General features: G+C 42.7%; 2 protein-coding genes across 5 annotated transcripts; one reads left to right on the forward strand and one right to left on the reverse strand.

Annotated features, from left to right (window-relative positions):
• Positions 1–537: 537 nt before the first annotated feature.
• TBP (TATA-box binding protein) lies at positions 538–12,746 on the forward strand. 2 transcript variants are annotated; one of them, XM_088666416.1, is made up of 8 exons: positions 538–1,074; positions 5,446–5,678; positions 7,176–7,501; positions 8,532–8,619; positions 10,086–10,177; positions 10,379–10,546; positions 11,515–11,609; positions 11,980–12,746. In XM_088666416.1, the coding sequence occupies exons 2-8, from the start codon at positions 5,625–5,627 to the stop codon at positions 12,057–12,059; spliced, it is 903 nt and encodes a 300-aa protein (XP_088522542.1). In that variant the 5' UTR covers positions 538–1,074; positions 5,446–5,624; the 3' UTR covers positions 12,060–12,746. The 2 variants fall into 2 exon arrangements, with proteins under 2 accessions (XP_088522542.1, XP_034964389.1); XM_035108498.3 differs by having other exon boundaries at positions 538–607.
• Positions 7,501–23,900, reverse strand: PDCD2 (programmed cell death 2). 3 transcript variants are annotated; one of them, XM_088666415.1, is made up of 6 exons: positions 23,002–23,389; positions 20,561–20,803; positions 18,118–18,267; positions 16,658–16,773; positions 14,336–14,452; positions 7,501–8,117 (listed from the first exon to the last, which is right to left on the reverse strand). In XM_088666415.1, the coding sequence occupies exons 1-6, from the start codon at positions 23,294–23,296 to the stop codon at positions 8,049–8,051; spliced, it is 990 nt and encodes a 329-aa protein (XP_088522541.1). In that variant the 5' UTR covers positions 23,297–23,389; the 3' UTR covers positions 7,501–8,048. The 3 variants fall into 3 exon arrangements, with proteins under 3 accessions (XP_088522541.1, XP_034964387.3, XP_034964388.1); XM_035108496.3 differs by lacking the exon at positions 7,501–8,117 and adding an exon at positions 13,223–13,448 and having other exon boundaries at positions 23,002–23,900; XM_035108497.3 differs by lacking the exons at positions 7,501–8,117; positions 18,118–18,267 and adding an exon at positions 13,223–13,448 and having other exon boundaries at positions 23,002–23,370.
• Positions 23,901–25,023: the final 1,123 nt, after the last annotated feature.

Raw genomic sequence — 25,023 nt, forward strand, 5'->3', positions numbered from 1 at the left:
CTGGCCAATGTTCAGGAGTGATGGCAGTTTAAAAGTGCAGCAACATGATCATCTTGTTTGCGCTTTCCCCTGTTTCGTGGTGGTTTTTTCTGCTTCTGCCGTAAAGGCCGAGGTAGAAAAAAAAGACTTGCAGTGAAGCGGGAACATGGGAGTCATACACAGCACTGCACTTAGGGTTGGAAGCCGGCGTAAGTGGATCAGGAGCACCTTTGCTTTGCTTGGAATCCCTTCTTATCCCTGCGGTGCTCTGATCCATTTGCCTAGGCGTGCAGCAGGCGTAGGAGCGAGCGGTTTGATCACGGATGCCTCCTAGAGAAGAGCAGCGCTCTGCGCTTCTCATCCCGATGCTCATGCTCATCCTTTATGCCCCTTTCCTCTTTGGGGCACGCTAGCCGCGCTCGGATTCTTTTGAACACGCCTGCGCATTTCTCCCGCTCATTTCACTCTCTCCCCACACCGCCGGCTGGCCGCTGCCGCCCTCAAGAAAGCTGGCGCCCGAGGTAATCGCCGAGCGGCGCAGCGGCTGCTTGGGATGACGCGATAGAGGCGCGCCGCTCGATGAAGCGAGCGAAGGGGCACAGCTCGGCTCGGGAGAACTTCTGGAGCGGTAAGTTGCCGGGTCCGCCAGCGTCGCCCTTCGCCTCCCGCCGCCTCAGCCGCCCTCGAGGGGAAGGGCAGCCCTGGGAAGGAGTCCAGAGCCGCTGGACTGAGGGGGTCGGAGGAGGCGCCGCCGCTACGACTGTTCGTACCGCTACGGGCGGCAGGCAGCGCTTTCTCCTTCCCGCCCTTCGGACCCGTAACGTCAGGACGAGGGTTTGGCGGGTCTGTGGGCCGCGAGTTGGGCCCGGTAGCCTCCCGCCCGGTAGCCTCCCGCCCGCTTTTCCCTCCAGTGGAAACGCGGCCAGAGGGGAGGGGCCCCTTCTCGACACCTCTTTCCCGGCGGCTGCGGGGTGGCCATGTCCCCGGTCTCCCGCCTCCGCCCGGCTGCTGCTGCTGCCCGTGCGGTTTCTGCTGCCCGTGCGGTTTCCCAGTCCATGGGAACTAATGAGGAGGATCCTAGCCAGTGGCCCTAAGGTAGGTTGCTTCTTCTCGGCCACATGTGCTCCTCCTGCAGCTCCTCCCGATCCTGTGCATGCTCTCTACTTGGAAGCAAGTCCCACTCCGCTGAATGGGGCTGCTGCACCGGTGTAGGATGTGCTCGGAAGGAGAGAGGAGAATAATCACCTTTCTGGTTCTCTGCACGTTTTTCTGCGCGTCGTTTTAGCACACACGATTCCGAGAAGCACTCGATGATTCTGTGCAATTTGGGGTGCTATCCTGGTCCTTTGCCATCCCTAAAAATGTTTCGCGAGGAAGGGCCAGTGAAATGTATTACTCTTTAACTACTGTAGTAGGAATGAGTCCAAATTTCCATAGTTTAACATACTTAATTGAAACAGGTTGCATTTCCCTGGGCTCATGATCATGGAATCATAGAATTGTATGGTTGGAAGGGACTCTGAGGATCATCTGGTCCAGCTCCCTGCAGTGCCAGTCAGATGCACTGATCCATTGCGCCACAGAGATTGCTAGTCGGTTGCTGCTTAGGCTATAATCCTAAACTTACTGGCAGTTAAGTGCCATTTGAACTGTTGTAGTCTGTAATAGATATCAGTGAAACTCATCTATTGGGTGGTTGATGTCAGTCTCTTTAGAGAGATATTTAATTGTGAAACCTGCAGTGGGTACTTAACTGTCTTGAATTATTTCTCCAGCTCTTTCACATATATTCCTATACAAACATAACTTTCTCTAAACATGTGAAGAGAGGGAGCTACAGACCACATGAAGGAGTGGTGATTGACTGTGCTCATTTTATAAGAGTTTATACATGGTTTTATATCTGCTTAGATGTCAGTGGGGTCACGAAGAGTCGGACACGACTAAATGACTAAACAACAACAACAGATGTCAGTATTGTGTATGTGCACTGTTAATGTATGTTGAATGTTTTTTGTATTTGATGAAAGCTATAAATAGAGGATGACAAAGTCAATTTGCAAACAGCATGTAATAAGCAATGGTTGCACTCCTTTACAGTTGCCTAATTCTTGGAATCTTGAAGTGTAAAATGCTACCCACACTCATTATGTAGCAGTATAACAATAACTGTAGAAGGTGTATCTGCAGCTGAAATGATTATCCTGCTATGACACCGAAATACTTGTGGCGTTTGGCAATACATTCTAATCCCTGGTGTAGTTCTGTGTCAGTGAAATAAAAATAGTGCTGTTTGGATGGCAGCCTTCAGTGAGTACTTCTATACAATACTTCTTGAGGAAGCAAGGTTTGTATAGCTTCATTACTGAAGCAATATAGTCCATTCTGTAAAATAGCTTATTCAAAGTATTGATGTATGGAGGTACTTCACAATGTTTCTGGGTTGTTGTTTTTTTACTAGGCCTTTAAGCTGTTGGTTTCTTGATGAAACAGTCATTTCCTGGAATGTTGACAAATGATGCTACTAGACCAGGTGTTTCCAGATTGTGGTCAGTGGACCACCAGTGGTCTGTGAGCATCATTCAAGTGGTCTGCGACATGTCTGCATTAATTACTCATACTGATTTTTATTTTGCTGCCTTTATTTCTTATATTATATTTGATTGTATTACAACTTGAATTCTGTGCAGTTCAAATTGCAATAAAATACAGCCGGGGGGGGGGGAATAAATTAAAACACACACACACACACACAAAATGCATAGTACCACACATTCCAGTTGGTACAGCAAGCAGAAAAATCATTAAGTGATCTGCCAAGGCCATAAATAATTTTCAAGTAGCCCATTGGCTGGGGTGGGGAAGCGCAGAATGGAAACCACTGTACTACCGGTAGATAGTGATGTTCTCATGGTGTTCATAATCTAAGAGCAGCCATGCTGGAATCAAAGATCTGTGCACAGCATCTTATTTTACCCAGTCACCAGCCAGATGCTTTTGGGAAGCCTGATGGAGGGCATGAAGGCATGTTGTCTCTTCTTCCAGGCCACTGTTATTGGGAGGCAGGCTGCCTCTCAGCCTGTATGATCCACATAGAAATGATTGGCTAATAGCCATTGATAGATTTGTCCCTCATAAACTAGTTGAATCCTTCTTTAAAGTAAGCTGAGTTAATGCTGAGTTGCAGCAGTGAATTTCATTGAAGTACAGCACTAGTTTCTAATTTCACTGAATCTTCTTCCAATCAGTTTTTTAGGGTGTCCCAAACCCTAGTGTTATGTGAACGAAATGAAATACTCTTCCATTTTCTCCACACTATGCATACTTTTATAAATGTGCATTGTGCTGCACCTTTTACAATTATACAATTTTCTTCCCAAGATGGGACAATCAGAAATGTACACAGTAGTTCAAGTGTATATATGCAACCATATACTTGTACCCATAAATTATATTGACAGTTTTAAATTGACATTTAATATGCATACAAGGAACATATATTATTTCTTAATTCAATTTAAAGTACATAAGCAACCTTAAACATTAATGCCAACATATTTCTACTTTCCTTTAGTAGGGAGTAGGTCTGATTGAAATCATTGGACTTATTTCTTAGTAAACAACCTTAGAATTGCATTTCTCTCTCTCTTAAACTCACTCAGCTTTATTGTGCAGTTTTGATCTATTCTTTGCATGTAGGCGTTTTTGGAGTTTGCCAGCCTTTGGCCATAAGCAGCCATCAATAAACAATTGTTAAGGGATAATGTGCTCTCAATACAGTGGGACCTTGTGTTAAGAACTTAATTCGTTCTGTAGGTCTGTTCTTAACCTGAAACTGTTGTTAACCTGAGATACCACTTTAGCTAATGGGGCCTCTTGCTGCCGCTGCACCGCTGGCACACGATTTCTGTTCTCATCCTGAAGAAAAGTTCTTAACCTGAGGTACTATTTCTAGGTTAGCGGAGTCTGTAACCTGAAGCATTTGTAACCCGAGGTACCACTGTACAGGTGCATGCACGTGACTTCTCAAAATAGTTTCACACTCTGTGATACAGCTAGACATTTTATTATTCTGTTTCCTCATAATTCTTGATGTCTTATTTTATGTTCATTTCCAAATAATCCATAGCATGGATGTTTGCCTTTTTCTTTCCTGACATGCCCTGAGCTGGTTTCATTGAACCACAACCCCATTTTTTTTTCTGGTTAGTCAACCAGTGTTAGAATAAGCTCAGATAAGCTAATGGCCAAATGACACCTGAAACCTATGTTATGGTTGCCACCACGGAATATCTAGGTGCCATATTTTTTTTTTAGAATGAGACTTACTATTATTAATAATCATTCCATTTCTATACCACTTTATATTTCAAAGAAAAAATCTCAAACAGGTTGATAACACATTAAAACATCAACTAAAACAATCCATTATAAAGCAAATTCAAGTTTCAAGGAAAACATTTCAGATCCTTTTCTAACTGCTGCCTCCTATTCAGCCAAGGGATATAACAATCAGTTTCAGGCTTTATTCCAAAAAGAATCTCTTGATGTAAAAGGTCACTGTCATGCCCCATTTGGAGGAATGCTCTTTGAAGGATGACCTTGAGCTCTCCAAGGCAAACATTCAGGAGAAGCATCCTGTATCAAGGGACTCCAAGCAGAGCAGGGGGATGCAGGTACTTCAGGGGTCACATCCACCCACCCTCCTCAAGTTAGCTAGCTATTTATTTCTATTTTCAGTGTGAAAAATGTTTATGTAATCTGATATTTATTATTTACTTGTTGCACTCCTGGTTTTGGCTTATTGCTTGTCCTGGGCAGGCTGGTGCAGGGGGCTAGTGTGTTGAGTTTGGACCTCCAAATCTTTTCTCAGATAATGAATGTCACCAGAAGACCTTGGGAATAACACTGTGTCTCAGCTGAACCTCACAGTCTATGGGGTATACAAAGTAATAAAATAATAACCTCAGTTTGCTTGTTACTTAACACTCTTTCAAAGTTCAGGTCTGAACAGAATAGAAATTTTAAGTTGCAGTACTACTGGGTCAAAGAAGAAACCAAGTTGTAAGTACTTGATTTCTGTTTAGGTATAGTTATTTTCCTTCCAAGCTGAGCTCTTTGGGCTGGGTAGCTAACCTGATGGTGTATTGCTCCTTTGCCCAGCTTCAAAGGTAACTCTCATCACAGATCCCACCTGTCTGTTAGGCTTATGCTTTTTGCTTACTTCAAAAACCAATTCATTCAGTATGTGGGAGATCTGAAAGGGGATTTGTCATTGCAGATTCTTAGAACTGGCACCCAAAAGCTATTCTGCAAGCAGGCTCATGCATATAATACTGGAAGAAGCACACTTGACAGCATTGTTTGGACAACAGAAATACATTTTGTGACTATAAAATACAGCAGTGTTGTGTGTTAATTTTACTGCAAGGCATGCATTTCATTAAACTTGTTTCTCTCTTTCAGACTTATGATCCTCCTCTTTGACACTTGGAAGCTGAAGCCCTTTCAAATATGTCAAGACAGGATGCATACCTTGTTGGGATACTTTAGGAAGTGACTCTCAAGGCAGATGGTGTGAAACTGCTTTTCTGGACGGGGTTTCTGTAAATACTTGTCACTTGACTGGACACCGGACTGCTGCCATGGATCAAAACAACAGTTTACCACCCTATGCCCAGGGTTTAGCATCCCCTCAGGTAAAGATGTGTGAATTTTGGAGCTTATTAGGAAACACAGATTTCAAAATTATTTACCCAATGAAAAGTGATGCAATGTTGTAGGCACTAGATCAGGCGTCGGCAAGGTTATCCAGACATTGTCTGTGGGCCGAACGGGCGCAGCGCGATACTGGAAATCGTGTCTGCGCATATCCGCAGCGCTGGAAAACGCTTCTGCGGCTGCACAGATGCCGGAAATTGCGCCTGCACAGAAGTGATTTTTGGCATCTGCGTAGGCGCAGGTGCCATTTCCAGTGCCACTCGGTGAGTCCCCATGCCACGCTGTGCTGGTTTAGCGCAGCGCGCGGGGGACTCACCAAGCGGGCGGCTCGGTTCACGGGCGGCCCGTGGGCCGGATAAATGGCCTCCGTGAGCCAGATCCGGCCCATGGGCCGGAGGTTGCCGACCTCTGCACTAGATCTTCCTCCTCTCATTATCCTTTTTCTCAGTGGGCTTGCTTCACACTCTTTTGAATAACATCTAATCTGTCTGTCTGTCTGTCTGTCTGTCTGTCTGTCTATGCCTGCCTACCTCCCTGCCTGTGAAGATCACAGGGTGGTTTTACCTCTCCTTTCTTACCACAGGCCAGAACATGCTCTGGCCCTACCTTTTGCTCTGCCTCTTCAGTGGCCTCAGTGAAAGGGTAGTTGGCAAAGGAGGCAAGAGATACTCCTGGCCCTCTTTACAGCCATTGCTCTAAGTGGAGGCATGCTTGCTGATGGAGCAGTCCCTGCCACAAACTTACTACAGCCTCCTTCAACAGTAACCAAGAATGCTTTTCTTGGACCCTCTCTGTTTTTTAACTCTCTGGAAGCCAATTCCTTCGCAGAAGCTGAAAGTATTGGAGTAAGTAAACATGCATAGGAATGCAGTGTCCGTCATCCCTGATGCAAAGACGCAGCAAAACTACTTGCTTCAGGGAAGGAATGCTGCAAGAAGGAAGCGTTCCTTTGAATAGGTAGTTATTACTTTTACAGGTTCTGAAAATCAACCATTAAGGATATGAGTGCTGCATGCCTTTAATTTTAAAAGAAAGTTCCTCAGCCAAAGAGAAGCACTGACTTAAAAGTATCCCAGTGCTAATGAAAGCATATTTGAGAGAAATCCAGTTTTGATCTACACCCCCTCCCCCTCTTTCATTTATTATGGTAACTGAATGTCAATTTCAGGCCTGTTATAAGAGTCAGAGTAAAATAAGGTGATAAAAATGCCTTGGAGAATACACATGGTAATATACACATTCAGGAGGATCCTAGCTACTGTTTCAGTGCAATCCTATGCACGTTTACTCAGAGGAAAAGCACACTGTGTCCAGTGGGTCTTACTCCCAGGTTAGTATGCATTGGACTGTACCATTGGTGTCAAAATAGAACCGGCTGTTTTTAAAGCAACTTAACGGATACTTAATCCTCTTCTTGATGGTTCAAAAACATCTGTGGTTGGTAGCATTTTCTAATTCTCTTCTCTCTTTTTTAGGGTGCGATGACTCCCGGCATCCCTATATTTAGTCCCATGATGCCCTATGGCACGGGGCTCACACCCCAACCTGTTCAAAGCACCAACAGTTTATCTATTCTGGAAGAGCAACAGAGGCAACAGCAGCAAGCAGCAGCACAGCAGTCCACATCACAATCCACACAGGGCGCATCCGGTCAAACGCCGCAGCTCTTCCATTCACAGACACTTACTACAGCTCCTTTACCAGGAACTACACCTCTCTACCCCTCTCCGATGACCCCCATGACGCCAATAACTCCTGCAACTCCTGCCTCTGAAAGCTCTGGGATTGTACCACAGCTACAGTGAGTGTGTAGTCTCCTCTTCTCCCTCCTGTGACCCTGCAATATTTTTAAATAGTGACTGTAAGCTCCTGTAACCTTTTGATCTTGGCTAGCAAATCTATCTTTTTTGATTGACTAGGGTCAAGCAACTAGTGTTGAGCAGCAATAATAAAGTACCTTTTAATGGCAGCAACTTAACTAAAAAACCCTGAATAGTTCACATAGCCCTTCCTTCCTGGACATCTCAAATAAACTTCACAACATTTGCAAAAGATGGTCAGGCTTTAGCACATGTTTGGGGGTAAAGCGCTTCTTAGGAATGTGACAGCTAGAGAGTTCCTCTGCATGCCTGTGCTCTGAACTGGTTCACAGATGGGGGTTCATGAGCACCTTCGATGGTTTGTTCTTAGACAACACGATAGGCTATAAAACAGGAGGTGCCCCTAATATGTTGACCATAAACTGTTAATGCACATCATTGTGGGACTGAGTGTGCTCCTGTAGTTTTACGATAATTCAATTCTTTGTTGTGTTCAGAGACAATACAATAGCACCCTTCAAATATTTGTCACAGCTCTGATGGACCAAATGTATTTCCTGCTGTTCCAGAGGGTAGGACCCAAATCAGTGGGTTCACCTATGAGAAAAGGAAAAGGAATGTTGTTTAAACATTAAGAAAGACTTCCTGGTAGCTGTGTGAAAATGGAACAGACTGCATTGGGATGTGGTAGACTTTCCTTTCCTTTTTTGGAGATTGAGTGTGTGTGTGTTGAGATTGAGAGAGGGAGAGACAGAGACAGACTGATTAATCTTGAAAATATATATTCATAATAACTGTAACCATATAAATCAGTAGGGTGTGTTTACATGAAAATTGGTACGAGACAGTAGCTCATGAGTCAAAGTTATCCCGGTTGTAAATCTTATAAGGCTGAGTTGTGTCCTGGTATTCTAGTTTTTACTTGCTTAACTGCAATTGCTCAGTAGCAGATACAAATCGAAATTTGGAAAAAAATCTAGCTTGCCTAGCATGCCTTTGAATTGTCTTTAGGAATATTGTGTCTACAGTGAATCTTGGTTGCAAACTGGACCTCAAAACCATTGCCCTTCGTGCTCGAAATGCTGAATACAACCCCAAGGTAAGATATAATGGAGAGTAAATAGCCATTACTTGATGCTTCTGTTTCTGATTGCCCATGGGTCCAGCATGGATCTCCTTTAGCTTTCTCATGGCTGGGGAGCCCCCAGTCCACAGGTCCCAAATTGGTCAGTGGGGCTGTTTCCCCAAACCAAGCCCACCTGCCCCACACCTGACATCATATGTCAGGAGTTGGACATAGGTAGTTCCACTAGAACAAATAATTCACCTGTTGGATCGAGTTTAGCAATTTCCTATCTTTACTCTTTAAAGAAGGTAAAACAATAAATCTAGCAGAATTGGTAGAAAGGATGCAAAAGTCACTTGCAAAGGTATTTATAAAAGGGGAGTGAGTTTTTACCACTCCAAAAGCTCCTTGGCAAAAGTAATATTTTGAGTTGTCGATTGCATATTGACCATATTTAGATGGTATGTGAAATCATAGTTTAGTGTGTGATGAGTGACCCTTGAGCTCACATAATTCTCTCCCATGTCTTTCTCCTGGCATGACTGCAAGGAGTGGAGAAGCTTTCCTTCCCATTTTTGCTTATTTGCAGTTTGTGCTTTCTGAACTGACAAGCTGTCATTAATATTGGCTATGGTTAGTTTGAAACAAGCCGACAGAACCTGGCGTTAAATTAAAAGGAAAGGTCCATGGAAGTTGTGAGGTATTGCATGGCGATGGGAAGGGAAGTGCCGTATTTTTCCGTCTGTAAGATGTATAAGATGTATAAGATTTTGGGGGACTCTGGTTTAAGAAAATGGGGGAAGATGGATCCATGTATAAGATGCCCCAAAATTTTTGACATTGTTTTTTAGCAAAAAAACCCTAGTCTTATACATGGAAAAATACGGTATTTTTCATAGTGTTTACCAGTTCATTTAAAAGCATCAGTGGTGGAGAATGCAGTATTTCAACTGTCCAGGGGAGTTCTGCACTTCTAATTGTTGGGGAAACCCAACTTCCTCTGCATGCCATTTACTGGGGGGAGAGGCACAGATGGGTAAGATTGCCACTTCTGTTCTGCTAGATAAGGTTGCTCACATTTTGAGAGTACAGTCTTTATATAGTAAAAAATGATACTTTGTTGAAGAAAACTTTTTTTTAGTGTTGAATCTTAACACCTGCTACAATTAAAATGTTATGTAATAAACACTTAAAACAATTTGTAACAGAGTGAGTTTGCAATACTCCTTGCAATACTTTTAACAAGCCTCCTGAATTTGGGCTGCAAAATGTGCTTTATCTATCTTAAAGTGGAAATGAGGGCTGTTTATATAGCAAGATAAATAATCCCTTTTGGAATGTGAGGTCCATACTCTTATTCCTGAAGTAGTTGATTATAAATGCTTGCAAAATTATAAAGATGACTGAGGAGTGAAATATAATATAGACATTGTTGCAGCTTCAAAAATTACTTACTAATGTTTCTTGGAGTAACCACCTTTTGTTTGTTTTTATTTCAGCGTTTTGCTGCTGTAATCATGAGAATAAGAGAGCCACGTACCACTGCCCTCATATTCAGCTCTGGGAAAATGGTGTGTACAGGGGCGAAGAGGTATGCGAGTCCATGGAGTATCTGCCCATTAATCTCAATGTCTAGTTTTATTCTCATTTCACTTGGGGGTTGACCGTCCAGCTCCCCAAGCACATTTACTGCACACACATCCACCGTATACAACATTTTCTTATTATTCACTTGGTAAATAATACTTGGTAAAATTACTTGGTAAAATTACAGTGACTCCTTTTTCCCCAGTGAGGAGCAGTCCAGGTTAGCTGCCAGGAAGTATGCCAGAGTTGTGCAGAAATTAGGCTTTCCAGCCAAATTCTTGGATTTTAAGATTCAGAATATGGTGGGCAGCTGTGATGTGAAATTCCCCATCAGGCTCGAAGGATTGGTACTTACGCATCAACAGTTTAGCAGGTAGGTAAAAGGTTATTGTACCCGAGTGGTGAATACCACCTGCCACAAAATACGAGTGGATACTGCAACATACTCTTGTTCATATCTCTGCCATTTTAATATGTTTTGTTAGTATGTTTAATCATTGCTTTGGATCTCTCATAGTATCCTCAATTAGGTGCATACAGATGAGAAGGATTGCTTGTCAAGCTGTAGCCAATTTAGGACATTCTGTGGGTTGGATCCAGGTAAAAGTGCATAGCAGAAGGCTGGTTAATTTCCCCACACCTCTCACCAAAAACCCTCTCCATGAAGGAGGACAGGTACCCACAGAAATCGGGCAGAGGCACTTTCAGTGAGCACTGCTCACATTCGCAAAAGGTGCATGTATCCAGTTTTTGGAGATTTCCTATTCAGCAGAGTCCCCTGACCCCTGGGAGAAGCACTGAGTCAACTTCTGTCAGTGTCCTACTGCACACTTTTCTCAGATCCAACCCTGTATCGATAAAGTTTTGTAGACAAGAATTACAACACTTGAGACTTCTTCCATTTGCTAATATTTTATGATGTAATGATTTTATTGTATATAGCTGTATTTTAAATGAGCTGGTCGTTTACAAACAAGTGTCTCTCAAAAAGAGGGGGGGAAATAGACTGGTCTCATGAAGTCTTGGGGAGCAATGGTGTACATTGCTAGCTGAGCAGCCAGAGAAATGAAATCTGTATGAAAACCTTTTTAAATGTCAGCTCCCCATAAAGAGCTTGAAACAGGAGATGGTTCACCAGTTAGCTTTGTCATTCTTATACAAAATAGGTCATATATTTTGCTGGAAATGCCTGCTTTGTTATATCAGCCACAAGATTTAGTAATAACAAAAATTAACTTGTGGCAAGAGAAATAAAATGACTTTTACTTACAGACATCGCAATCAACCCACATTAGCTTAAGTTTCATTTAAAGATTTTACCTGTTTACTCTTTTCTTCCAGTTATGAGCCAGAATTGTTTCCTGGTTTAATTTACAGAATGATCAAGCCAAGAATTGTCCTGCTTATATTTGTTTCTGGGAAGGTAGTTTTAACAGGTAAGTTACATATGACATTTCTGCATTGAGTTAAATTGTAGTGCCAACAGGGGTGCCTAATAGTAATGATTTCAAGAAAATCCAAATTATTTTAATGTCGGCTTAGTCATTTTTTGAAGTGTTGGTGTTTTGGGATTGCAAATGTGCTACAACTTCTGTTGATGAACTCTTCTAAGAGTTTACAACTATGAACCAACTGCACAAATAAGAGATTTCAGCCATGCACTTCCTCCTTTTTCCTGTCCATATTACAGGAAAAGAATAAACCAGAGACCCTGCCTCATGCTCTGTAAAAAAAAAAAGGGGGGGGGACGACATTGTAAGGTTTTTGTTTTTTAAGTGATTGTATAACTAGTGCTTTGTCTTCCAGGTGCAAAAGTCAGAGCTGAAATCTACGAAGCATTTGAAAATATATATCCTATTTTAAAAGGATTCAGAAAGACAACGTAACAGTTCCTCGTGCTTATCCAAGATGTTGGGGAACATTTTTAAAGTTACTGATTATGGCACAGCTGTAAAAGGAGACTTACAGACTGCAGCATCAGGCCTTGGAACATTTTCTCAGTTAGTGCCTAATTACCAGATCTCCATGGGGAGGGTGTTTGTGTTACGTCTATACTGAGTTACCGTGAGTTGCTTCACTCGGATCTCCTTGGAGAAACAACTCAACTTATTTATATTTCTAGCTTTTAAACAGTTTTAACAACTATTTTTTAAAAAAATCGGAAACCTTACGCTGGCAAATTGGTTAAACTGTGTTACTCAACAGTTTTCTTACAGTATTCTTTCAACCATGAATATTATGATCAGAAACTTTGATTCTACATTTTTAGACCACCTTTCACATTCCCTGTTTTCAGTATTCAGCAGGATAGAAAGTTGCTAATGAAAACTGATGGTTGTATACATATTCCTCTATTTGGGAAGCAATTTTTTTTTAGTTCTAAATGTATAATACATGCTGCTTTTGAAAATTGGGGAAAAAAATTGAAGAGTAAATGCCTGTGATTAACCTGATTGGCTTCTGCTGCTGTTTTAATGTGCTAAATGCATGCTTGTAGCTTTCAGTGTATTGAATTGGTTTTTATAAGATTTCTTAACAATCCAGTATTAAAGCAATGTGTTTTGCATTTTAAATTCCTTTCTGTATGTTTCTTATCTTTTTTAAAAAAGTTTAGCATATAAGCTATAGCTTAGTTCATACATTTTCTGGAACTGGTGGTCAATTCATGTAGTGCTGGAGCAGGCTTTCAGCCCTATAGGGATAAGAACAATTTAAAATGGGGAGCACCATTTAAACACCTGATCATATGGCACACCCAGTTACCTCCATGGTGGAGGGAAGTTTTTTTTTTTTATTGAACATAGGGGGACGCTTTGGAGGAGTCTAGCTCTAAAATTAAAGGTATAAAAATAAGACGACTGTCTGAAAAATCTTATCTAGCTGCAGGCATGGCAAAGTTTCACTACAGTATAATAAAGCTACCTTAGCTAATGGTTTTATTAAAACAAAAGGGGAACTGTTATCATCTCACACTGGATAAGCGCTTGCTTCTTTTGTTTTATCCATGTTTTGTGTAGATGTCCCAAGGGTAATAAACACAATTATGGGATTAGTTATGAAGTGAGATATTTTAATGATGCGGAGTTAAATGTCCTGCCGTTTAAATTTTGTAGATATTAAATAGTGCTAGAAATATCCTGCTTCCAGACGAATTCTTCGGTATAGTGGTTGCCTCTATTACAGCTGTCGGCACATGTATAAATAGCTAGTGTTCCCCAGTCGATGCTTTCTCCAAGGCTGTCAACTTTTAGGTGATTCAGAAGTTGTGGCATAATCTTAAACAAAACACAACAGAAATGTTAAGTTACCTTTTAAGCTACATAGTACTTTTTCTGTACTACATGGCTTAGAAGGCACAGTGATCAATTCTTTACAGTGGTATCTCGGGTTACAGACGCTTCAGGTTACAGACTCCGCTAACCCAGAAATAGTACCTCGGGCTAAGAACTTTGCTTCAGGATGAGAACAGAAATCATGCGGCGGCAGCAGGAGGCCCCATTAGCTAAAGGTTAAGAATGGACCTCCAGAACGAATTAAGTTCTTAACCCGAGGTACCACTGTATAGTCTTCAAATCTTAGCTTCCAGCCCCTGCAAAAGCAGCAGGATTAGTTGGGGTGGGGGGTGGGGGAGAAAATTAGCACCATTCAAATACTTCAGCAAAATCTGTAGAAAATTTGCAGCAATTACCTGTCCTAAAAAGTTTATTTAGCACTTGGCTATGTTCTAGTCAACAACCCGTTTTTAATTTAAGTAGACTATAGTTCCAAAAATGTGTATCATTGAATTCCCGACTTCCCACAATTCAGGCCACACAGACCTTGGATTGAAAGAAAATTTAAGTAGAACTAAGAATTCATTCCTAAAATTCTCCTCTGCTGCTTTTATATATACAGTGGAACCTCAGGTTGCAGACGTAATCCATGATGGAGGCACGTCCGCAACCCGCAGCGTTCGTAACCTGCAGTGCTGCGTCTGCACACACGCGTGACGCGATTTAGTGCTTTTGCGCATGTGGCGAAACCCGGAAGTAACCCTTTCCAGTACTTCCGGGTTTCCCACGGTCCATAACCTGAAAACGGATAACCCGAAGCACCACTGTATATATTTTATATATTATATACACACACACTTATTACACACAATTTAACCAGATTTCCATACCTGGAATTCAAATACTCTCTTACTACCACATAAACAGTTGGGGATGTCCGTCTCCTGAGGAATGTTTTCTGCAGAAATCCAGAGTGGGCCTTCTCCATCTCTACAGTATCTGATAATCTGAGATTAAGAGAGATCACAGATGGAGTTTTAAATTACATGGAAAGCCCCCAAGACTTCAGTCCCTTTAAAATTAATGAAACCTGAATTAAAGCTCCATTCATATCAGTGCCAATAAGTGCAATTTAATACAGCTGAAACCACTGATTAAAGTATAAATATGTCAAATACAGGCAACCAGCTATGGAGGCAACTGAACCAATAATAAGGGTTTTTAAAGAGATTGCTCAAAAGTTAATGTGTCTTCGCTGTGGAAGACTTAGGACAGAGGCAACTAGTGACAAGAGGTGAACTTCTAGCCCTTCTCAAGAAATTAAAAATCACACGGTCTGAATGGTTTCTAGTCAAAGGTTCTAAATGAAATGTGAAATTGCTAATCTTCTAATAAAATTATGTAACATCCCTTAGCAGCCATGGATAAGAGGACAGATCCTCTTTTGGATCAATAAATAGTTAAAGAAAGGGTAGCAGAAGGAATAAGCAACAGGTTGCACAATAAAGGGATGTAAGAAGTGAGGTCTTTATTATTATTATTATTATTATTATTATTATTATTATTTTATTTTATTTTATACCCTGCCCATCTGGCTGGGTTTCCCCAGCCACTCTGGGTGGGTTTCAACAAAAGCTTAAAAATACATTAAAACATCAGACATAAAAAACTTCCCTAAACAGGGCTGCCTTCAGATGTCTTTTAAAAGTAAGATAGCTGCTTATTTCCTTGACATCTGATGGGAGGGCGCCACTACCGAGAAGGCCCTCTGTCTGGTTCCCTGCAACTTTGCTTCTCGCAGTGAGGGAACCGCCAGAAGGATCAAAGTTGGAACCTGTGCCTGTTCATAATTTTTCAGGGGCAGTGAAGTGGCCACGCTTGCTGACACCAAATTATTCCGATTAGTAAAAACAAAGAGGGATTGAACAGCTCAAAAGGGATCTCCAAATCAGATGGAAAATAAAGTGGCAAATGCGGTTTGGTGTACAATGATGACCACTAGAGCAAAAAAATCCTTACTTTACACTGATGATGTGTTGTGAGCTGACAGTGACTGACCAGGAAAGGTGTCATGATAGGTGGCTCAATAAAAATGTGGGTGGCAGCTGTTTAAAAAAGGTGAATCCCATGGTAGGGAGCCTTAGGAAAGAATTCTGAAAACAAATCTAATATCATAATGTCTTTATAGAAATCTGGCTGTAACCACATTTTGAGTACCATACAATTCTGCTTGTTGCATCTCAAAAAGAGATTGGGAAGCACACATATGCCTCTGTAAGGAAGAAAAAGGAGCTATGTAAGATGATTATTATTAATAAATGTAGAACTGGAAATGATGCAGGAAGGAGTAACCAAAAATGGTCAGAGAACTGTAGCAGTTCCACTATAAGGAAGAGTTACAGAGTTGGCTCTTTTTAAATTAGAAAAAAATGAGTAGGACGAGGGAACATGACATGGTGTAAAACATGCATAGTGTGAAGAACTGGATCAAGACATCTTTCTCCAACTGGGATCATTCAATGAAGCTGAATGGTGGGACACAAACGGAAGTACTTCATCACACAGCACATAATTTAACTACAAAAAGAACTAGTTGGATATGCTATACAGTGGTACATTGGTTTACAACCATAATCCGTTCTGGAGGTCCGTTTGTAAACCAAAACAGGTTGTAACCCAAGGCGCGCTTTCGCCAATGGGGCCTTCAAAAAAAAAATTGTTCGTAATCCCCCCAAAATGGGTTGTCATCCAAAAAAAGGATGCAAATGGGGACACGCCCTTCCGGGTTTGACATGTTTGTAATCCAAAACGTATGCAAACCAAGATGTATGCAAACCAAGGTACCACTGTATATAACAGCAGAAGAGAGCTATTCCCATGCCCCACTGATGGGGCAGATCTCCACTTCTGTCAATTTTATCCTTTAAGTTTTTTTTGTTTTTTTTTAAGTAAAACAGTATTACCATTTCTCTTAGGTAGTCACCCTAAGCAGTGCCAATACCTAATTCCCTGACTACTTCTACGATTTCATTTGGGCCAGTTTTCTGATCTTCACCCCATATTTTAGTACTTTAGTGGCATGAAGACCTAGTGGTTAGAAAATTAAGCAATACTGACAGTATTCTAGGCTAAGAAACGAATGATGAACAGGCATTACTATTGTACTCATATTAAAAAAATAGAGGGAGCTACAGAAAAATGCATTTCAAAACCTGTTCTGGTTCCGAAGAAATTTTCTCTTTAAACTTCTGAAAAATCTTGTCATCTTGGGTTTCGTGTTTTGCCATTGCTTCCAATGAAGTCTCATCTAGAGAATCTGGTGCTTCATCTAAAACCCAAACAGATTAAAATTTTATAGCGTTAAAATCAGCAATACTATAGTTTGAATAAGCAAAATTAAAATCTTCAGAAGGTTTGCATGAGAAGTTAGAACAAAGTATGTTAAGATGAAGAGTGATTTTCATAGTGTAACTTGTTTAAAATACTCCTTTTTGTGAAATATTTTTAAAGGCTGTGTCTTGCCAGGGAGATTATCTTTGCATGTAATCTTTCTCAAATTTGTGTACTTTTTGTTTATTGTTAATCTGTGTTACTTTTACACAATGCATTCCTTTGTTTGTCAAACTTTTCATGATGACTAGATACAGAAAAACAAAACTGAATCCAATCAAATTTAATAACATACTAACTTGGAGACTTATTCACATGGAGCACAGTGATATTTCAATATAGAGAACTTTATTATGTTCACAATTTTTCTGTTCTTTTGACCTGAATTATTTTCAATTCGCTCCCTCGGCCTATAGAGCGAGATGAGCGCCGCAACCCCAGAGTCGGACACGACTGGACCTGATGGCCAGGGGCCCCTTTACCTTTTTAGATACAGAAGAACAAAACTGAATCCAATCAAATTTAATAACATACTAACTTGGAGACTTATTCACATGGAGCACAGTGATATTTCAATACAGTATAGAGAAATTTATCATGTTCACAATTTTTCTGTTCTTTTGACCTGAATTATTTTCAATTCTATGCTACAGGCATATAGCATTTTATGTAAAAGCAGGAGTGGTTAATCTGTGGCCCTGAAGATTTTGTTGGGACTAAGGATCCAAACATCTTTGACCATTGGCCATGCTGGTTAGGGCTGATGGAAGATGGGAGTTCAGCACTATCTAGAGCAGGCATGTCAAACCTGCGGCCCTCCAGATGTTTTGGCCTACAACTCCCATGATCCCTAGCTAGCAGGACCAGTGGTTGGGGAAGATGAGAATTGTAGTCCAAAACATCTGGAGGGCCGCAGGTTTGACATGCCTGATCCAGAGTGACATAGATTAGCCACCAAAGGTAAAAAACCAAAAGTACAGTTGTATCTTGGTTTTCGAACAACCTAGTTCTTGAATGTTTTGGCTCCCGAACGATTGAAACCTGTTAGTGGCTGTTCCAGTTTTCGAACTTTCTTTTGGAAGCCAAATGTCCGATGGGGCTTTCGCGGCTTCTGATTGGCTACAGAAGCTTCCTGCAGCCAATCAGAAGAAGCACTTTGGTTTTCGAACACTTTGGAAGTCGAATAGACTTCCAGAACGGATTCCGTTCGACTTCCAAGGTATGACTGTAGTATAATTTTAAAACAGGTCTTGCAGCAAGGAAATTTATTCAAACTACTAACCTAGATTGGCCGCAAATGTCAATTCTTTTTTGTCCTGATCTTCCTCTTCTGTTTCACTGACATTGGAAGAGTCAGTTTCTTCAGGCTCTATCACAATTTCAAACTCGGGGAAAAGAAATTTATGATCTGGAATAACAACATCCAGCTCACCTACAAAACAAGAATCCAAAATTATTTTGGTCATTTACCCCTATTCTATTCTGCTTTGTATATTAGTCTATTTTCAAATGATTTCTTGGGGGGTGGGGAGCAAACTTTAAAACTAGCAGAGAACAAAGACAAATATAGAATGAAATGGCCAGCAGAATAAAGCCAGAGCAGAAGGCACCATTTTTTTAAACAAAGCTGCCGTGTCTCAATTTTTCAAAAACCCTGCTTGTCTCTAGAAGCAGAATGGTCCCAAAATTCAACAGTAACACCTCCAGCATTACTGTAGAGTTTTTATGTCATTCTGCTCACAGAGACAAACAGCATTTTAAAGAAATGAATACTTTGGCCACCTCATGAGAAGAGAAGAATCCTTGGAAAAGACCCTGATGTTGGGAAAGATTGAGGGCACTAGGAGAAGGGGACGACAGAGGACGAGATGGTTGGACAGTGTTCTCGAAGCTACGAACATGAGTTTGACCAAACTGCGGGAGGCAGTGCAAGACAGGAGTGCCTGGCGTGCTATGGTCCATGGGGTCACGAAGAGTTGGACACGACTAAACGACTAAACAACAACAACAAATTGAGACACTGCAGCTTTGCCAAAAAACAGAAACTTGTGCTGCTGGAGATGTCAAAGACCAAAAGTGGACTTTACAGCAGTGCCAGAAAATATGTATAAACTATTTTGACAAAAATGTCTAAATGTAATAGAGGATATGATGTTTTAGAATTCCTAGGTGAATAACAACAACAAGGACTACTGTGTCACCTCCTTCAGGCCAGACTGTAAAAGGCCTTGCATTACCAAGGAAAGCTCTGTTGGATGACACAATGAGGATGCAATGGAGGCAGCAAAGTATACCTTCACTGCCTTCACTGCCATTTGTAGGCTTGATGATGAGGCCTCACTAGATTGCATTTGACTGGAGTTTTCCTCCACTTGCGTTTGAGCTGTCTCCTAGCTTGCTTCCTCATCCTAAGCTATGGAGTATATACAGTGGTACCTTGGTTGTCGAACGTAATAATACCGTTCAACTTCCAAAACATTTGACAACCAAGGTGCAATGGGCGGGCGGTAGATTCCATTGAGAAAATGGAGAAACGTGCCTCGGAAGCCGTTCGACTTCCGAGGCGTGTTCGAAACCCAAGGTTCCCCTGTACCAGGAAGACAAATGGGCTCCACAAAGTGCGAGAGGGTGCTCAAGGGCAATCATGTCAATGACCCAAGCCATTAGGATATTCCAGAGGTTGGGCAGGGCTTTGATATGAGCGCCAGTTATATCAGCCAAAAAAAATTCCCAGAGCAGTTTTAGAAATCCATTGGATTCATCAGCCACCAAGGGCAGACCATCCTAATAGATACCCTCTGAAGAGAGAAAAAAGGTGCTAAAAGCCTAATTCTCAACAGGAAATGATTGGACCATGACCAGAGAATGATGCCAATATCCTCCACTTTCAGATAACCCTCTTCACAAGGTCCCGAGTGTGGCCTGCCACATGTTTGGGCCAATAACATCTTGGAACAGCTCCATGGTGGCTGTGAAGCCCTGAGCCACCATAAAGCCATTCACTTCATCATGGATGTTGAAATCCCCCAAAACCAGCAGTCTGCGAGCCTTCAACCACCACCTGAGACTAGCTCTGTCAGCTTAGGCAGGCAGACTGCTGTGGAGCCAGGTGGACAGTAAACCAGCAGAATGCCAAATCTGTCCCAATTGTCCAGTGCCAAGAACGTGCCCTCTAGTTCTCCTGCCCCCAAATGGACAGAGAGCCTGAAAAGAGCTAATTTCTATAGATCACAATAATATTCGCTCCCTGACCCTCAGGTCTGCCCTGATGCTGCTCCAAACACTCAGGTGGACACAGCTGGGTAAAACCAACCACACCTTGCTCAGCCACCCAGGTATCAGTAATATAGACCAGATCAGCCTCCTCATCCCGAATAGGTTGAGAAAGGTCTTATTTCGAGCCAACCTGACATTCAGAAACAGCAGCCGTGGACCCAAGGGATGGCTAACAGGACGACTGCAATGCCTCAGGTTGGAGGACAGGCTGGCACACAGCACAGTCACTAACTGCCTGGGCCGTGTGACCCTTCCCCAGCCTGCCCCACCTCCCATACCATACCTCCCCCCCTACCCTGAAACATTGTGATTGCACCCCCCCCCCTGCTCTCCCCAATTATAACAATTCTTCTTGGACTGCTTAATTCTGAAGTAATCAAAGCCGATCTTCAACTGATGGCGACCCTCCTCTAAATCAATGCAAATTTCTAGAGTTTCAAATCGCTTACCAGAATGCAAGCATGAAAGCTTATGCCCTGCTTTCCAGTCCTTAACTTGATGGTCTTTGCTACAGTAATGAGCCTTGTGGCATTTGGAGCATGTTTTGCTTCCCAAACACCCACAGACTCGGCATAGCTTTGTTCCACATTTTAGCTGTAGATTTGCACAAATCGGCTCTTCGTGGGGTGGCTCTTCCCGGGGTGGATCATAAGAGTAAGTGTCATTCTTCCTTGGTAATTGATTCCTAAAAACTTGAAAATAGAAATAAATTATTAACTATTTGAAAGCAACAGTATGGATATATACTGTACTTTTTGTTTGCTCTCTCTGACCTGGCTATGTCAGAAACTATACAAGTTGCTACACTTCTCCTTAATCTTTACCGGAGGAGAGACCTCTTATTCCAGAATCCAGAGGATCCAAAGCTCCTTAGGGGAGGGAGAGATCCACTAATTTTGTAATATTTATTTTGCAGCATTTTAGTGTGGTATAACAGCATGCACAGCATGTATATAATCTCTGAGAAAATTCACTTCTCAGTAGTGTCAAACTAAATTGGCATATGCTCCAATTCTACTTTAACAATACTGTACCACACATTTCAGTTGGAATACAAATGGAAAAATCTCTGGCCACCATCTGAGGTAAGACTCACACTGCTAATGTTTTCTTAAATCAGTTATTGATGCTTTAATTGCTCCGTTCAACAGACCAGTTTTGCCATGTAAGCATCAAAAGAAAGGCAAACATTGTCAGTTTAGGATCTAAGAGGTTGATTGATGTCTCGGATTTTAAAAGGGCTGTTCTTGTCAATGTCAAAGCCAGCCAAGACGTACTCAATAATACCTCCCTTTCCTTAGCTCCACTTCACCAGTTTTTTTTATTTTGACATTTAATTCAAACATGGCAATTTATGGTGCTCTGAGATGCTCTCTAATGCATCTACAAGGGCAGCACTGTCAGGAAAGGGAAGAAACATTCCCATCTGATATATAACTGCTGACATGGGTTCTTGGTGAAAAAAGATCCTGATTCCCTTTATTTTGAAGAAAACTCTACCATATGACATACAGTACACTGTATCCGCTCATCATTTCTATGTAATCTTGCAGTTGGTTATTCACACAAAGGTACTACAGATTTTAGTGGAGCCAACATGACATGTTCCCAAGCACAAGATTGAAGCCACTGACAAGTCCCCCCCCCCCCAAAAAAAGAAATTTTCGAATTCTATTATAAACTTATGAGCTGGCCTTTATTATTATTTTTGGACCTCCAGTTTTAGAACTCCTTCACAGCATTCTACCGGTATTTAAGTAAGTTGTATTATGCCTATTTATTGAACTTTACCTGTGCTTTTTTCTTTGTTTTAAACACTTATTTTGATCTATTGATTGTTTTATGTTGTGTAGACTGCCTTGTGAACATATGTGGTGAATAGCCGTCTATAACTAGTAGAAATAAAGAAAGTTAGATTTTTAGCTGTGCACCTAAGATACATTTGCATTTATTTAGTGGAAATATTTACACCCCACCTCTTTACCAGATGTGCAAACCTGTAAGGATACACCTGACAAAAATGAATCGGGGTGCACAGGTTGTGAGCCAATGCAGATGTTACCACACATCTGCATCGTGACAAGTGGTAGGACTAAAGATGCCTTAAATAAGCAAAGATAAGCAAACTCCTACACAGGGAGCTCAGTAGCAGGGAGCTGGGCAAAGAAAGCTGCATTTTTATTTGAAATGGGCTGTACAGTATCTGCTTCCCCCATGTTCGACCCCCATCATCTCCAGGTAAAGGTAGGGAAGAAGGTCCCTGTCTGAAACCTAGGGGAGCCACTGCCACCACCTGTATATGATACAGTGATTTGCCTTTGGCTAGGGCCGTGATTCCCAATGTGGGGCACACGCCCCATAGAGGGGGCAATTTCATTTTTAAGGGGGGCAATTCGAGAATGAGTTATTAACAGTGAATGGCCTTTTAGGCTTCCTTCCCGTGAATAGGAGTTAACTTTTTGAATAATAAGAATTAGATGTCGCGGGGAGGGGGGGGGGAGAATCAGGATTTCAGAGATGCTTAGGTGGGGCATGGCCCAAAAAAGGTTGGGAACCACTGGGCTAGGGCAACATTCTGTCTTCCTCAATGGAAGGGCCCAAATTTTAATAGGCACAAACAAAACAGCCCAGGGATAGGGAAACAGCCGGTCCATCCAATAACTCCTATCACCCCTAACCACTAGCCATGCTGGCCGGGGCTGCTGACAACCGCAGGTTCCCCAGTCGGGCCTTGAGGGCATCAGCTGCAATTCTAACTTGCCCCGCTGCGTTTAAGGCGGGGGGCGGCGGGATTTAGGACTGTTCCAGCATCTGCCTCATGCATGCCTTTAGGCCCACAGCAGACCGGACAAAGGGCCCTTCAGACGACACGAGGCCCTGCGCTCCTCACCTCTCAGGCTGCCCGGGGAGGGGCCGGCGAGGCGGTAGCAGGCGGGCCGGCGGCAGCCGAAGAGGAAGACGCTCCTGTGGAAAGCGTCGGGCCGGCCCTGCCGAGGCGCGTAGAGCTGCAGCAGGAAGGCGAGCGGCTCCCCGCACGCGCCGCACTGCAGCTCGGCGGGGCCCGGCAAGCCCGCCTCCCCCAGCCACGCCGGCCTGCCGCCCACTTTGCAAGGGAAATGTTTGCTGCGCAGCCGCCAGGCCGCCGCCTCCTCCGCGAAGCCCAGCTCGACCCGCCGCGAGGCCATGTCTCCTTCCCGGCCGAGCTCGAATGAAGGAGGCCGAGGCGGTGGAAGCCCGCGGCCGTGGAGTCCGCCTGGCGAGGGGAAACAACAGCGCCTCCGTTGGAGAGCAGAGGCACCTGCGGGGGTTTGGGTGGAGAGAGACGGTTCTTTCCCAAAAAGGCGCCTCCCTCCCTCCCCGCAGGACAGGAGATCGCAAAGTCCTTGTTTAGAGAGGCGGGCAGCGGGGTGGTTTACTTCCCAATTGGGGCCAGATTCAGAAGATCCTCCTGTGGTGACAAAGAAGTGAGGTGGCTTCAATCCCCACCGCCTGAAAATAAAGGGGTCAGAATCCTAGCTGGAGTACAAGCGAACCGAATTCCTGCCCCCTTCCACACCCAGAACAAACACGAGCTGGCTCTGAGCTTGCCTGGTTTTTACTCCGAATCCTAATACTGAATCGGTTTTTGGGTTTTTAAAATTAATGCCAGGGGGGACTCTCCCCGCCCCTCAAGGCCCTCATGGGCAACTTTCTGAGAGCCACATGCCAGTTGTGGGCAAGGCAAAAAACAACGCGTGTGGGCAGCCTGAGGCAAACGTGAAGGGAGCTATGGACGCAACTTTGTAGGGTGGGTTGTGTTGCAGATGACACACACACCATACTCCATCCAGGAAAGCAAGAAGCATTGCCATTGGTCAGGGACACACTTCAGCCAGATAAAAGCATTCAAGGAGGGTGCAGAGCATGGGCAGTGTGACCTAGCTGGGTAGGGGTGAGACCTGGGATAAACCCTAGAACTGGATAGGGAGAAGTGGGCCACCAGGTTTTACACAGCTTCCCTTTCACCAGCTTTATGTAAAAGCAAATTTGTAGCAGGCAGAGGCAGGTACCTTTAAATAATTATGAAGAGAGGATTTGGGCAAGTGGAGCTTGTAATGAAGAAAAACTGCAATTAATAGAATCTCCTTTTTCATATTTATCCAGGTACAGGAACTATGTCTTCTTCTAGATATGACCAACCCAAAGTATGTTCAGATGACCTCATTATTAAGGTGCCAGTTATAGTCACTGTTGCGTCTATTAGATTTGGGAGGTGAGGATTTGTTTTTGGCCATATGAATTAGCTGTATGAGAGAGGAAGATAAATAGAGATACTAGGGTAAACTCATGCAGTATCACTTATTATACTGCAGCTGGGTCACCCTTCTTAGAGAAGGGGCATTGATCACCTTGGTGTGTGTGTGTGTGTGTGTGATGATCACTTCCCTGCAAGGTAGAACAGAACGGTGTTCCAAGTTCATACTGATGCACTGGGTACTAGGTTAATACTTATGGTCATTGTACATTAAGGAACAGTTTGCATTATCACAAGAGCATGAAATTCAATAACTATGAATACCTTCCACTTACTTCTCTTGCGGGACTGGCACTGTTTCCAATTTTATTTCCAATTCTTTTCAACATATAGCCATCCAAACCAGCATAAAGACAACTCTCTTGTATCTTCTCTCCCCACCCCCATTTTTAAAATCGGAAATTATTTTGGTAATGGGACAAAATGTTAGCTCTCTTTTATACTGCTCCCTCCCACTCCTGGCAAGCATATATAAACAGATAGTATTGTTGATGAGAGCAAAGGCTAAGAATCAGCCATTATCAGCGACTCACATTATTTCTAATAAGCACATACCAAATTTGCCCAATTTATGAAATATACCTAGTATTTATAGGACTGCATACTCATGTCTTCTCC

Source organism: Zootoca vivipara, chromosome 3 (genome assembly GCF_965207765.1).
Source record: "Zootoca vivipara chromosome 3, rZooViv2.hap1.1, whole genome shotgun sequence".
In the NCBI taxonomy this organism is placed as follows: Eukaryota; Metazoa; Chordata; class Lepidosauria; order Squamata; family Lacertidae; genus Zootoca; species Zootoca vivipara.